Source organism: Polypterus senegalus, chromosome 12 (assembly GCF_016835505.1).
Source record: "Polypterus senegalus isolate Bchr_013 chromosome 12, ASM1683550v1, whole genome shotgun sequence".
Classification (NCBI taxonomy): domain Eukaryota; kingdom Metazoa; phylum Chordata; class Cladistia; order Polypteriformes; family Polypteridae; genus Polypterus; species Polypterus senegalus.
The window spans coordinates 148,165,787-148,181,648 of NC_053165.1; the positions used below are offsets into that span (position 1 = coordinate 148,165,787).

Sequence of the window (15,862 nt, forward strand, 5' to 3'; positions counted from 1 at the left end):
TGTTTTGGGGACCTGAGAAGATCAACATTCCTGAGACCTTCATCTTTGTTTATTTTCAGATATTGTATGATGGACACAGTTTGCTCGTCATGTTTTGGCTCATTTTGTATCTTATTGTTTAGCTGCTAATTAACGAAAAAGAAACACTTGAGGGGTCTGATTCCTCAAGGGCAAGTGAAATAAAATGAAAAGAAGTTTATTAGCAGCACAAATAGGTCACTCAATAAGAAAAGGGTTAGAATAAAAACCTACAGCCCTCCAGGACCTGAGTTGGGGACCCCTGATCTAAGGGAATTGGATGGATGAGGTATTTGGACTGAATGACCCGTTCTCATTACAATTGTTCTACTTTTCTGAGTCACCACCACTACAAGGTGTTTAACCAGGAAGAAAGAGTACATAACTCTGCAGTGTGATCACTGAAAGGCTGATCAACTCCCGCAGATTACATATCTTAGCCACTAGGGGGCCACACACTGTGACTTACGAGTCTCATGGACAGGACGTCTCAGTTTGACGTCACGCACACAGCTGCAGAACAGAGCGATGAGCTGGAGGATGACAAAGGGGACAATCCAAAGCCTTGAGAACAAAGTGATTCTGAGGTACAGAAAGCATTTTTATACTGCGCCTTTCCATTGAGAACATCACCCTAAGGTATGCCATGGTGCACTACTGTATTTTCCATATTTGTAGAACTTGAGCTCAAGTACATTAAAATTGTGTAGGAAAACATGGACATGAACAGAATGTACACCATCTTGTGCAACACACAGTCCATGCGAAATAAACTAGACGAGCTTAGAGCATCTGCGCAATACCTCCACAAGTACCGCAAAAGCTGTCTGATGTGCTTTACGGAGACCTGGTTTAAGAATACAGACTCGGATACAGTAGTCGAAGTAGATGGATTTGTTTGTGTACGGCAAGACAGATATCTAGCTTCTGGTAAGCAGGCGGGTGGTTGGGCCTGCCTTTACATTAACAAAAGGTGGTGCAGGAATATCACTGAAAAACGGCAAATATTGAACTACTCACCGTCGGACTTCGCCCATACTATCGACCACAGGAGTTTAATCAATTATTTGTGAGAGCCGTTTACATTCTGCCGTATGCTGATGTAGGAGCTGCAGCTGAATTGATTCTTGAAACTGTTCATAAACTAGAAACCAAATCATCTGGTTCTTTCAAACTTGTGATGGGTGATTTTAATTTATGCAATCTGGAGTCAGTATTACCAAATTACCATCAGTAAGTGAATATAAACACTAGAGGGAACAAAACTCTGGACAAGTGCTATGGAAACGTCCCTGATGCCTACATATTGCACAACAGAGCAGCCCTGGGTGTGTCTGACCAGGTCGTTGTTCACCTACTCCCGAAGTACAAACAGAAATTGAAATAAGAAAAACCAGCCATATGAATAACACAAAACTGATGCAAGGACAGTGTAGAGGAACTGCAGGAATGCTTCTCCAGTACAAACTGGGACGTGCTGACATCCTCACAGTCACTGAATGAGGCCACTTACACTGTCAGTGAATATATGACATTCTGTGAGTCTATGATCATTAAGGAAAAAACTGTCAAGTTGTACCCAAACAGTAAGCCATGGACCACTAAAGAGGTTAAAGCATTACTATTGGAAAAGCAACATGCACATCAAGGAAATAAGATAGAAGATAAGCAAATTTTACAGCAAAGGATTAACAGGTTAATTAAACAAAATAAAAAGATGTATGGAGAAAAAAATCAAGAGGTGGTTTAATGATAACAATCCAAAGCAGGTCTGGAAGGGACTAAAAACAATGACAGGACTGAGCTCTAAAAAGAATTTGAATTATCCAGCTGACAAAGACCACAAGCTTTTAGCAGATGAACTGAATACAGTGGAACCTCGGTTCACGACCATAATTCGTTCCAAAACTCTGGTCGTAAACCGATTTGGTCATGAACTGAAGTAATTTCCCCCATAGGATTGTATGCAAATACAATTAATCCGTTCCAGACCGTATGAACTGTATGTAAATATATATATATTTTAAGTTTATAAGCACAAATATTGTTAATTATACCATAGAATGCACAGCGTAATAGTAAACTAAATTTAAAAACATTGAATGACACTGAGAAAACCTTAAACAACAGAGAAAACTAACACTGCAATAATTGTGCTACGAACCACTTACTAAAAACACTTTTTTTAATGAGTTTTAAGCACAGGGAAGAAAATGAACATTTGAAAAATCCGTAATTTAATAAACCACCAAGAAAAGTAACATTGCAACAATGCACGCTACAAACCGATGGCTGTAAACAGAAGTGAAAACAAAGACAAGCCCAGTGCATTCTTTTAACTGCCTTCTCTACCTTATATGTCCAGAGCTCTCTCTTGTTTGCTCTCTCATGTGTATGTGTGTCTCTCTTGCGAGCCTGTGTGTGTGTCTGTGTCTCTCTCGTGCGAGCCTGTGTGTCTCTCTCGCGCATGCCTGTGCCTGTGTGTCTCTCTCGCGCGTGCCTGTCTCTCTCTCGCGCATGCACGTGTGTGTGTGCCTGTGTCTCTCTTCCTCCCTCCTCTCTCTCTCTCTCTCTCTCTCTCTCTCTCGTGTGTGTGTGTGTGCCTGTATCTCTCTCTCTCACGCGTGCCTGTGTCTCTCTCTCTCTCTCTCTCTCTCCACGCACGTGCCTGTGTCTCTCTCGCATGTGTGCCTGTGTCTCTCTCTCTCGCGCGTGCCTCTGTGTGTGTGTGTGTGTGTGTCTCTCTCTCTCTCTCTCTCTCTCTCTCTCTCTCTCTCTCTCTCTCTCTCTCTCTCTCTCTCTCTCTCACACTCTCTCACTCTCTCTCTCTCTCTCTCTCTCTCTCTCTCTCTCGCGTGTGTGCCTGTGTCTTTCTCCCTCTCTCTCGCATGTGTGCCTGTGTCTTTCTCCCTCTCGCGCGTGCCTGTGTGTATGTGTCTCTCTCACTCTCGCTCTCTCGCTCGCTGCACAGTGAATGCACAGGGAGAGACTGAACCCGTAAAAAATGAAAGGGAAACTGGCTTGTTCGTATACTGAGTGTGTGGTCGTGAACAGATGCAAAAGTTTGTCGAACTTTTTGGTCGTAAACCGATTTGTACGTGGTCTGAGACGTGCGTGAACCCGAGGTCCCACTGTAACTTTTTTGCCAGATTTAAAACAAATGATTTCAGGACCCAAAATACAGAAATAAAGGAGATGCTTTATACAAACACCAGGAATTCTGCTGTGATGGGGTTCAGTTTAACTGAAGTGGAGAAAGGCTTGCGGAAGGCAGTGGGACCAGACAGCATATCAGGTCGGCTCTTAAAGTCTTGCTCTAAGCAGCTCTCTCCAGTTTTTCATTTGCTTTTTAACTGGTCTATGACCTGCAGTATTGTACCTAGTCTGTGGAAACAATCAATCATTACCCCTGTATGTAAGGTTTCTAGGCCAAGCTGTTTAAATGGACTACAGACCAGTGGCACTCACATCTATTCCAAAGAAATACTTTGAACATTTAGTGAAAAACATTTTAATGACAGAGACAAAGTCTTTTCAAGACAACAATCAATTTGCTTATTGTGCAAACAGAAGTGTGGAAGATGCTCTGCTTATTATCTTACATCAAATCTACACTTTTCTTGATCAGCCTGGTTCATATGACAGAGCACTATTTTTGGATTTTTCTTCAGCGTTCAATACTATTCAGCCTCATATACTGATTGGGAAATTGAACAGTATGAATGTAAACCCATTTATTACACTATGGATTCAGAACTTTCTTTTAAACCGTTCACAGACAGTTAAAGTTCAGGACGCTTTTTCAATAGTCATTCATTCAAACACAGGAAGTCCACAGGGGTTGTGCGTCTTATCACCATTACTGTTTACTCTGTACACACGTGACTTGAGACAGAACAATGACCACTGCCATTATCAAGTATACAGATGACACCAGGCTCATAGGATGTACAGTACAGGCCAAATGTTTGGACACACCTCCTCATTCAATGTGTTTTCTTTATTTTCGTGACCATTTACAGCACTCCATCACTCTCCTTCTTGGTCAAATAGCCCTTACACAGCCTGGAGGTGTGTTTGGGGTCATTGTCCTGTTGAAAAATAAATGATCGTCCAACTAACCTGACTTCTGCACAACACAACTGCTGGTCACAACCCCATTGATAAAGCAAGAAATTCCACTAAATGACCCTGATAAGGCACACCTGTGAAGTGAAAACCATTTCAGGTGACCACCTGTTGAAGCTCATCGAGAGAATGCCAAGAGTGTGCAAAGCAGTAATCAGAGCAAAGGGTGGCTATTTTGAAGAAACTAGAATATAAAACCTGTTTTCAGTTATTTCACCTTTTTTTGTTAAGTACATAACTCCACATGTGTTCATTCATAGTTTTGATGCCTTCAGTGAGAATCTACCAATGTAAATGGTCATGAAAATAAAGAAAACACATTGAATGAGGAGGTGTGTCCACACTTTTGGCCTGTACTGTATATCTGGGGAGGATGAAAGCCACTATCTAAATCACGTGGACTGGATGGTGAACTGGTGCATTAAAAACTCTCTCACTCTGAATGTAAAAAAGACCAAAGAAATGATATTTGATTTTAAGAGACAGAAATCTGTATGCTCACCTATTGTAGTCCTGGGAGAGGAGGCAGAAATAGTGACTGAATATAAATACTTGGGAACTTACCTAGATAACAATCTTAACTGGAATACAAATACATAAAAATTATTCTCTAAATGAAACCAGCGCTTATTTCTTCTCCATAAACTCAAACTATTTAAAGTAGACAAGGACCTCATGTTGTCCTTCTATCGTAGTCTGATCCAGTCTGTGATTACTTTCAGGTTCATTGCCTGGTTTAATAGTCTGACAAACCAAAACTCAAAAAAGCTCCAGCAGATTACAAAGTATGCAGCAAAAGTTATTGGGGCTGATGAAGATGATTTGACTAGTTTATGGCACAGGGCAATGTTAAAGAAACCGGAAATCATCGCAACTGATGACAGTCATCCATTACATGTAGAACTAAAGTTCAGTAAATCAGGAAGGAGAGTCGCTTTGAAAACCCACACAAATTGCTCCACAAACTCCTTTCTTCCTATTGCCATACGACTTTTCAATAAGAAATATCGGAGATAACGATTAAGATTTTGATAGATATTCTGTAACCTTTTTTTTTTGGTGTAAATATGTATTACCTAACTGCCTTACCTTAACCTTTCTTGTTTCTATTTGTCTGTTTTATCTCATTCTGTCTGTTATTAGATGCAACTGAGAAGGCAAATTTCACGTTTTCTTGTATAAACATGACTAAATAAAGAAACCTTAAACTTTATGATTTACAGTTCAATGTTTTAGCCACTAGGGGACCCCACTACTTTTGCTCAATACACAATCTGTTTAGGTTTGCACGTCACCCATACACAACACACACACGCACGCACACAGTGAGGACCACACACTCGAGCACTGCACACAATGTTTTAACCTTATTATCTTCGTTTTAATGAATGAAAGCACAAGCAGAGAGTAGAAGGGGACTGACATTTGCATTTGATTAAGGAAGATTCTCTCTAGTGCTCTTTCGATTCCGTGTGCCACTTTTATAGTGTAAATTCAAGTGGTCACACAGAATTAAAACGGATGGCATTATTTTTTCCTATTAAAGAAAGGCACATTTTTGCACAAAGTAAGCATCCTTAACAGCTCATCAGACTCACACATCCGAATACGCTACTGTGAATGAGCATTAAATTGGCTAATAAAACAGTAGGGAGCTGCTATTATTAGAAGCGGAGTGTGAGTCTGCAATCTTGTGAAGAAATTGTTTTTTTCTTTCTGTTTGTGCTTAAGTGTAAAATTGGAAGAAATGAAAGTTAATTGTAAACCTCTTAATAAAGTACATTCCCTCACATTAGCATTTACCGACAATTAGTTTTACTTTCCAGTTCAGGCAGTTAGAGGCAAACTGCATCCAAAAACACCTTGCTAATTAGCTACTCCAAAATAGAAATCTTAAAAATTTAAAATTTATATTTTGTCAAAAGTGATTTCCAAGCCACAGGTACAGTACAATAGTTTCCTTATCTATATATATAAAGGAGAGTTGGGATCCGAGAGACTGTGTTTGTGTGTTTGTGGAGGGATTGAGAGTTAAGGCGGGTGGGGGAGTCACGTGATCAACTCCCTTCCCATTCACGTCATTTCATTCACTTCATTTCGCTCAGAGCTGACGCGGTCTTGCGTTCTTTTTCCTTAGTGTTTAGTCCTTTCTCCTTTACTAATTTACTGTTTAGTACACGCGGTACTCACACAGTCACTCATAAAAGGGGAGAAGACTCCGTGCAAGTATTGAAACTACCTTGGAAGACATGCAATCAACGAGGCCATTAAACGGATCTCAAGAGAGGTCTTCTAGGTTGGAAAAAAAGCGCTTGGCTGGCAAAACCAGGCGATTAAACGAATCTCAACAAGAAACGACTTCTACGTTAGAAACAAAAAAAACGATTCGCTTCCCAAATCAGGCGGTTAAACGAATCTAAAGAAGACAGGATTTCTAGATTGGGAAAAGGACGATTGGCTCCTGAAACCAGGCGGTTAAAAGAATCTGAAAAAGACAGGATGTCTAGATTGGAAAAACCACGATCCGCTGCCAAAACTAACCGTTTAAACGTGCAGCAAAGCGCGCCAGTTCTGCTAGTTTCTAATATGTTAGTCCTATCTGGTGAAGTGACCACTGTGTGAGTGGTGGGGACCTAACTGGCCACTTTGTGCTCTGCAGTTCAACATATTAGCCACTAGGGGACCACACTGCCAGAAACTGCACTGTCATTTTGGATTATTCAGAGTTTCTATTTGGGCCAACACTAAGGTTTATATCCACATGGTTACATTTTCGCTTGAAAATACAGACGTTAGTCTCCATTTTCTTCAAAAACACTCTCCAGAGCCGTATTCTTCTGAAAATGCAATGCAGGCGGGAGAAAAACGCAGACTCTAATCAAAGATCAGACTTGCTCTTGTTAACAGTTTCAGTTTACGATGAACAATCTACAGTCAGAAAGTCTCCTAAAAACAGCCAACTAGACATATAAATGTGCGTCGTGTGCGCAGAGAGCACAGTACACATATTAAAAATAAACATAACCTGATGCATGGCAAGAACCTTTCTGTAGCATCACATTATACATTGAAATTTGATAGCATCGATGGAAGTGTAGTAAACGTGACTGATACGTTGTCGCTGGTGCCGTGTGTGCCCGCTGTGGTTCAGTGTTACGACGACAGTGTAGGAGTCGATGTAAGCTTAAAAGAATTGGCAGTTCATGAAAATATGAACTGTAAAATATGCATTTGAAGGAAATGGTGTGTCATGCTCCATCAGAAGGACTGTCGTTAAGAGAACTGATAACGAAAAGCCACAGGAGATGCAGATTTCAGGACTCAAAACATCTGAATCATCAAATCTGCCTTACAACAAGATATACAGATGAGGCTGCACAACATCCTCCTTCTGACTGCACATCTAATTGAATAACTAAAGGAATTTAACACTGCTGCCTAACCGGAAATGCAAACATCACGTGATTAAACAGCCTCAGCGTTTTAACACTTTGTATAACCAGAGACCACAATGCTTCTCTAAACTCTGTTTGCTGTTGTTATATTATATAGTCATGCAATAGTTAAAATGACAGAAAGATATCGTAAGAGACAGAGGCACTTCTCAAACGTGTAGGACCAAGCAGCTGTGGTGGTCTGTGTGTGTGTGCCTGTCTGTCTCCACTGTCACAGCGCTCAAAACAACGTGCAACTTAATTATTAAACTTCAGTTACCTTGTGCTCCTGAATGGATAACAGCAATTTTATCTTTTTATTTTCTCTTAGTGTCTCAAGTCTTTTTGTTCGGTTTCCTTGTTCTCTCCCTGAAACCCCGGTGGTGGTTTGAAATTCGTGGACTGAAGGATTTGTGGGTGTTTTAGGAAGATGTGATCTCCACACACTTTTTAACGGTTTATCCCCAGACATATATTCTCGTTAGAGGATCACGTCTGGCCCAGTGAGACCACCTAAGACAATGTCTGCCGACTCGGAAATCCAGAGTCCTGGTATGAAAACAAGTGTACTATAGAATACCTGTGTTTGGGAAGTCAAATGGGATACAACCACTGTATAAATGAATAAATATTGGTGCAGATATGCAAGAAGTGCAATTCCTGACTACTGTGGGATGTAATTATTCTTTAGAAGTCTGGGTGGGCTTAAAAACCCAACGTGGCAGTGCCTGCGCATGGTGTATGGTAAGGCTAAAAAAGTGACGTTACTTTTTATCCAGCAGGTCCATGAGAGGCCTCAGGACTGTTTCTGCATCCATGGCTGCGTGACTTTTGTTTGCTGCGCCGTTGCCTTTCATCTGACTCAGCTCCTGGTTCATCTGCTTCACACAATCTTCAATGACAGGCTGGAAACTGAGGAGAAAGGAGCATTAAGAGAAAACTGCATTATGACCAGGTATGTCAACTAAAAATAAATCATTAAATAAGAAATTGTTAAGTTGGTACATTTACTTTATGGGGTTTTCCCTAAAATAAAAACGTAAATATGTTTAAATAGCAAAAAACAGTGATCCATTCATCTATTTACTAGATAGCTTATTATACCAGGGATGATCAAAAAGTTTCTGCACTTTTATATTTTCGTTGGAAACGGTGAAGGCAGGAGGAGTAGTAATTGGGCATTAAAAAGTCGGTACGACGCATCGCAAAGGAAGGTAGAAAAGTGATGTCATTTATTTTTGAAATTCTTAATAAATAGAGTTAAAGTGTGGAAACTTTTAGAATGTCCCTCATTTTTTACAGTGGCAGGTGACAATAGGCACAAATCTCCGAGTGTATACAGAACTATAAACAAATTTAAAATAAATTCTCTAACAAAAGCAAAGGGACACTTTTCATACTTTTTATACAAATATTCACATGAAGGTCTTCTTCACACAGAAAGCCACAGACATTGAAAAAAGGTAGTGTGGCAGACAGAAGGAGCTTCAAGAACTGACTTGTCATTTGAGAAAAATTATGTGGATAGGATTGTTGGACTACATGGCCGTTTCTTGTCAAAATTGTTCCAGTGTTTTAATAAGTTTGTTTCTATGAGAGGCTGGAAAATGTACAATGGCAGAACTCGCTTCTATCCAAACAAGGTCCCTAACCCCACCAACTGAGGTCAAACCAGTCTCTGTATTTGATTTGCTTGCTCTTGTTACTGAGAGGACATCACTCCATTTCACTGGAGATCTGATAACACGAGAATGTGTTCAACCAACATGGCTAGTCTTCACACCTTAATATATGGCCATGTCTTCATTTGCCAAACTTTCTTGTAGTGGTCACTACCAGGGCCGGATTAAGGTGGGTGCTATTGATGCTGCAGCATTAGACCCATTCCTGAAATAGGCCCAGATAAAAACAGACGAGAATTTTCCAGAAGCTGAACAGTTTTCCTTTGCTATATTAACCTCAAAATAATTCTTAGAATGAAATTTGGAGTCCGACTTTCGGAAGGATAGATACAGCGTTACTTATTATATAGTTACTATTGTTCTTTGCGCTGTGACGTAACTATAACGTCGTTGTGTTTATTGCTAACCGAAGATTTCAAGTTAATGCTATCAATTTTACGTTAAACAGTTTACTTAGTAATTTAGCTGCATTTTTTGCAATATCTTGGGGATTCTTGCCACTTTATTATTGTTCGGTAAGTGCCATGTAGTAAACTTTTCACCTTGAAAGTTAGGTGTACAGTAAAAATCGATGGCTATTTAAATGGTTATCTGTAAAGGTAAAACTAAAAGCTGACCCGCGGGCCTGGCATGGATGTTTAGAATTTTTTAAAATCCTCAACAGGATTCTGGTCTATTATGAAATTTAAATCGGGGACAAATTTTAACCCTCAATTCATTTTTTCTTACTCTGTTTCATAAGAGAATTGCAACATTTGTGTATATCATTGTTAGGTTTTCTGCATTAAGTGCACTTTTCAGACAATTGCTATTGAATGTTGATGTTACATAGTTTGATGTTAATCTCGAGTTGTTACGATACTACGTCGTTATTATTATTCATGTTCAATAAAGGCTGGCTGGTTGCGTCGCAAGCAATTAAGGCTCCTCGGTCGGTCTGAGTGCGCATGTACGGTGAGTGTTGAATGCACCAATGCAGAGAAAAAATAGGCCCTTTTTGCGCTGCAGCATCAGGCCCGATTTCGTCTTAATCTGGCCCTGGTCGGTACATACACTCAGTATCCGCTTTATTAGATCCAACTTTTAATTACGACAAATAGCCTGTACCCCCTAACAGCCAATCAACTCAATATACACCTTATACTGTAGGCTTGGACAAGAAGTTTAGTTGTTTCACAGGGATCAGAGTTGCTGTAAATATAAATAATCCCCAATCAGGTTTTTTCATAATTCTTTAGTTTAGGTGCATCTGTTACTCATTCATTTCTTTTTAGGTAACAAGACCTTAACAATGGCTTCTTTGGGTCTTCATCACAATTACAAGCATCAGTGGAGGGTTTATTTATTCATCTCTGCTATATGACTGACTAACAAAACTTCACTCTGGAGTGGTCTGAGGTTGCTTAGCGTGGGGGGTCCCCAAATCTAGTCCTAGAGGACCAGAGTGGCTAAAGCTTTCATTCTAACCCTTTTCTTAATTAGTGACCTGTTTTTGTTGCTAATGAATGTCTTTTGAATTAACGCATATACACACGCGTTTAAGTTCTCCCGTGTATAAGTCAGGGCTTGATTTTACAGTATAATTTCTGGTATTTTATAATGTTGCTCGTATAAGTCGAATGCAGAAAACTCACGCTATTGGTGTAAGAGATTATGATATGCTGGGGTCCACCTGAGAGAGTATCCATGGAGCACACACCCTTTTGTTTCTATGTATTGTGCCTACGTGACCACACGGTAAGACCCGAACTACTCCGACGCAGCGTTTGCACTGTTTTGTGTTCTTTGAATCTCACACCCTCATACACCTTTATCGTAACAGCATCCCTTATCTATGATGGAGCACTCGATCAGAAGAAAATATGACGGTGTTTTTAAATTAAACATCGTTGAAGTAGCGAAAGAAATTGGTAACTGCAGTGCTACAACAAAATTCAATGCATCTGAGAAACGTACGAGATTGGAGGAGGCAAGAAGAAGTAAAAAAAAAAAAAAATTTAAGTGGTCGCATTTTTGAATGGGCATATAAGTCGTGGTCTGATTTTATGATCGATTTTTCGGGTTTCAAGACCTGACTTAAATATATACAGAACTATATACGGTAATTTTAATTGACTTGTTTTTTAAGATTTATTCCCCTGAATTTCTTCCTCGTTCCCCTGAATTGCTTAATTTCTTTTCTTAAATGGCATCCAAACAGAAATGAAATGTGAAGTGAGTGAGCCAACAGAAGACCAACTAAGTCAGGGCCTCAAACTCCAATCAATTGCTTCATTAGGCGCCGAGTCAAATTAATTAAGTAGTTAATTAAACTCGTTCTTTAATTCCATGGCTTGCTGCTGCTCTCATTGTGCGATAGCAGGCATTTCTGAAATTGATTTTATCTTTTCTAAGAGCTCTGGGAAAATGTTTTGTGGATGCGAGCAGATCAACATTCCTGAGACCTTTATCTTTCTTTATTTTTAGGTATTATATGATGGACACGGGCAGCACGGTGGCGCAGTGGGTAGTGCTGCTGCCAGGCAGTTAGGAGACCTGGGTACTTCCTGCATGGAGTTTGCATGTTCTCCCCGTGTCTGTGTGGGTTTCCCCTGGGGGCTCCGGTTTCCTCCCACCGTCTAAAGACATGCAGGTTAGGTTGGCGATTCTAAATTGTCCCTAGTATGTGCTTGGTGTGTGGGTGTGTGTGTGTGCATGCCCTGTGGTGGGCTGGCGCCCTGCCCTGGGTTTGTTTCCTGCCTGGCACTCTGTGTTGGCTGGGATTGGCTCCAGCAGACCCCCATGACCCTGCAGTTAGGATATAGCGGGTTGGATAATGGTTGGATATGATGGACACAGTTTGCTGGTCATGTTTTTGCACATTTTGTATCTCGTTATTGTTTGGCTGCTAGTTAAGGAAAAAGAAACAATTTAAGGGGCCTTCAAGATCAAATCAAATAAAATGAATTGAAAAGAAGTTAATTAGCAGTAAAAACAGGTCACTAATTAAGAAAAGGGTTAGAATGAAAACCTGCTGCCACTGCGGCCCTCCAGGACTGGAGTTGGGGACCCCTGGCTTACCAAAGACTTGTGTCTCTTGATATTACATATTTAGCATAAGACCTGTGAATATTTCATATTAGCAAGTATATTTTAACATTATGTATTATTATGCTGTCTTAAGGAATTGTTCTGTTCCGTATATTGTATTGTATTGACCCCCTACTTTTGACACCCACTGCATGCCCAACCTACCTGGAAAGGGGTCTCTCTTTGAACTGCCTTTCCCGAGGTTTCTTCCATTTTTCCCTACAAGGTTTTTATTGGGAGTTTTTCCTTGTCTTCTCAGAGAGTCAAGGCTGGGGGGCTGTCAAAAGGCAGGGCCTGTTAAAGCCCATTGCGGCACTTCCTGTGTGATTTTGGGCTATACAAAAATAAACTGTATTGTATTGTATTGTATTGTATGTCAATACGCCACACAGCACAGAGATGAGTAACCGATGTACTGATGTCTCCTAAGCATTAAGAAGACCAAAAGAAGTCTTTGCTAAGGTCTTGTCACATCAGAATAAACGAGTGATGGATGCATTTTTGCAGCAGTTAAACTAAAGCATTGCCAGTTTTCTTTTATACTGTAAATACCACCGTTTGTGTGTGAAGTTGCGTACGCTCATTTTAAGCCTCTTTTGTGCGTTTATAAACGAGGGATATTCTGCGGGAGGAATTCCAAATATAGAAGACAACCAGGCCAACTTGGGATGCCCTTAGAAGAGGCAAAAACACGAACTCCAACCTGTTACATGGCTAGAATGGAGCAGATGAAATGTCTCCACCAGAGGGGGCTCTATGTATCTAACTCAATTATGATAAAGATTAGGACTCAGTCTGATGGGCTGCTCCAGGCGCCACCGAAAGGGAAAAAGAGGGACAAAATACTGAAAGGGGCTGAGAGACCAGCTAAATTCTGAAAAATAAATTTAATAAAAAATAAGTCTAATATGTCTGGTGTTACAAACGTATTCTGCAGTCATAAAGCCCCATTAGCCTCGTGTCTCATAGCACTCACTAAATATAATAATTCGTAAATGTGGTGGTTTACTACACAGACTGTACTTATTCATCAATGACAAAGATTATATATAATTATATATTAGTCGCTAGAAACAAATCCATAAAGTAAATGCAAAAAAAAAAAAAAAATAAAGCCACTAAGTGATGCTTACCTAACACCAAAAACGTTGCTTAACTCATCGAGGACGGCGTTTAGCTTAATCTGCAGTTCCTTCAGGCAGTCACTGGCGTCTGCATCAAGCTGCAGAACAAAATACAAAAAGAGAATGTAAGGCTTCAATCTTCAGTCTAAAGTAGAATTAGATGATCAACTTGAAATATCTTGACCCAGCATGCGATCGCCATACTGCTTAGGGTTTATCTGGCTCAAAGTAAGCTTCATTAAAATGGATATGAAGTACAATGAGAGAGACCCAGTGTCATAAAGGAACTTTGAGATGACAATAAACCTTTTAAAGATATTTAAGGGCTCTGGTCTACTAAAACTTGCAGGCTCTGGCCCACTTTCTTCATTGGGTTATGAACTCTTTCCTTTGTAACCCATCTTTGTATTTAAAAAAAAAAATAGTCCTTAAAAATAGCCACATTTTGTACTGCTCTCAGCCTCTGGGGCAGAGTGGTGGCTGTGAGGCTAGGGCAGCGTTTCTCAGCCTTTAAGTATTTGCGACCCGAGTTTTCATAACAGTTTTAATCGCGCCCCCCTAACATTTTTTTGAAACCCTAATTAAATTTATTCCTATATTTTTTGCTGCCGCTACACCGCTACAGATTTTACTATACCTACTTAACTTTTATCACCATTTATCTAACTCTATATTTATTTTTCTAGTATCAGAATGTAGTTCAAGTTAATTTGCTTTGGTTTCAATAGATGCATTTTTCATATTGTCGATTCTTGTTTTCTTTTTTTCCACATCTTTGCGCCCCCTTTTTTGTTACTTCAGGGGGGTGCACCCCACAGGTTTAGAACTGCCGGGCTAGGGAACTGCACTGGCATTTGGACGCTTTACTGGTTCGAATCCCATAAATGTCAGAAGTTATTCAACTCCATTGGGCCAACCTGCAATTGCTCCATCCAGGGTATGACGTTGACCTGCATCCAGCCCAGCAATGGGGGTCCTCCAAACTTGCAGGGAAAACTTGGGGGCTGGTGGCAGGATTGTCACTCCAGGCACTGTAATAAACCCCATAATATTCAGTGTGGTACTGTGTTGTCACCTGTTTCACAGCTACACTTGGGTCCCAATCCGGGTGGTCCATTGTGTGGTGGGTGCGGCAACGCGCTGTAATCAGCCCTTGCTCCAAACCTCCTCATCCTCAGCCTATATTCATTACCAGGCAGAAGTGACTCAAATCAGATTTTTTTTTTTTGCCTTATGTTTTCATGGCTTTATGGACACAGAAATCCTAACTTTTTAAATCAGATTTGAGTCACTTTCATATGTGGTCCTAGATCAGATATGGTTTGTGGGAATGCGACATTTAACGCGTTTCTTTGCCTATACCTGCGGTTCTCAACCTATGGGGCGTTACCTGTGAAGTAACAAAAAAAGGGGCGCGAAGATGTGAAAAAATCGAAATCGAAAATATGAAAAATACATCTCCTGAAACCAAAACAAATTAACTTCAACTACATTCTGATACTAGAAAAAGAAATATAGAGTTAGAAAAATGTCGATAAAAGTTAAGTAGGTATAATAAAATTTGTAGCGGCAGCAAAAAGTATAGGAATAAACTTTATTAGGGTTTCAAAAAAACGTTAGGGGGGTGCAATTAAAACTGTTATGAAAACTCGGGTCGCAAATACTTAAAGGTTGAGAAATGCTGGCCTATATGAATGGACTGAGTGCTGTCATCATCAGCTGGCATCAGCAGTGTGGCAAAACAACAATGGAGGAGAGCTACAGCTGTGATAACAGTCATGGTCCCACCATTGCTGGCTCCTTTGTCATCGTCACACATCTCTTGGTCGAAGCAATAGCTTCGAGAATAGCAAAAGCTAACCGTTTGGCTTTTTATTCTGCATTCTCAACCTAATCATGTACATCTGACGAACTGTCTGCCAGAGCAAAGTGCAATGCATACACCATCTAATAGCACATCCATTTTGTCGGTTTTAAGGCTGCATTCCATTCCACTCCTAGTCAGAATTTTCAACTGGAATTTTTTCGTCTGTCAAATTCAAGTTTGTCCGACCTCAGATCACAGCGTCAATCCAAAATGGTGATGTCCATCGTGAACTTCAATGAGAGCTGTAGTATTAAACTGTTTATTAGCACTTTTGTCACTTTGTGTCTCATTAAGTCAGTCGTATACACAACACTGTCCACCGTCTCTCTGTGGACACGTTGCTGCGGTGTTTCGATATGCAAAATGCCACACAATGCATTGTTATCAAATGCTGTTTATTCTGATGGTGCAATGACAACAAAGGTTTTCCTTGACGTGTCCATATTGTTTTACAGAATGTTTCACTGAAACACATTTAATTCGGTGTGATGGCAATCCCAGTTCCGACATCTGACTTCTGAGGTAAATGGAACGCAACAT

General features: G+C 40.3%; 1 protein-coding gene across 6 annotated transcripts in view; it reads right to left on the minus strand.

Annotated features, from left to right (window-relative positions):
* LOC120539924 (protein unc-13 homolog C-like) overlaps window positions 1-15,862 on the minus strand; it is a 471,266-nt gene that overhangs the window by 57,203 nt on the left and 398,201 nt on the right. For all 6 annotated transcript variants that reach the window (XM_039770276.1, XM_039770280.1, XM_039770279.1 and 3 more), the window contains 2 exons: window positions 13,465-13,553; window positions 8,349-8,492 (listed from right to left, as the gene is read on the minus strand). In XM_039770276.1, coding sequence (XP_039626210.1) covers window positions 8,349-8,492; window positions 13,465-13,553 — 233 coding nt within the window. The remainder of the gene's footprint in view (window positions 1-8,348; window positions 8,493-13,464; window positions 13,554-15,862) is intronic.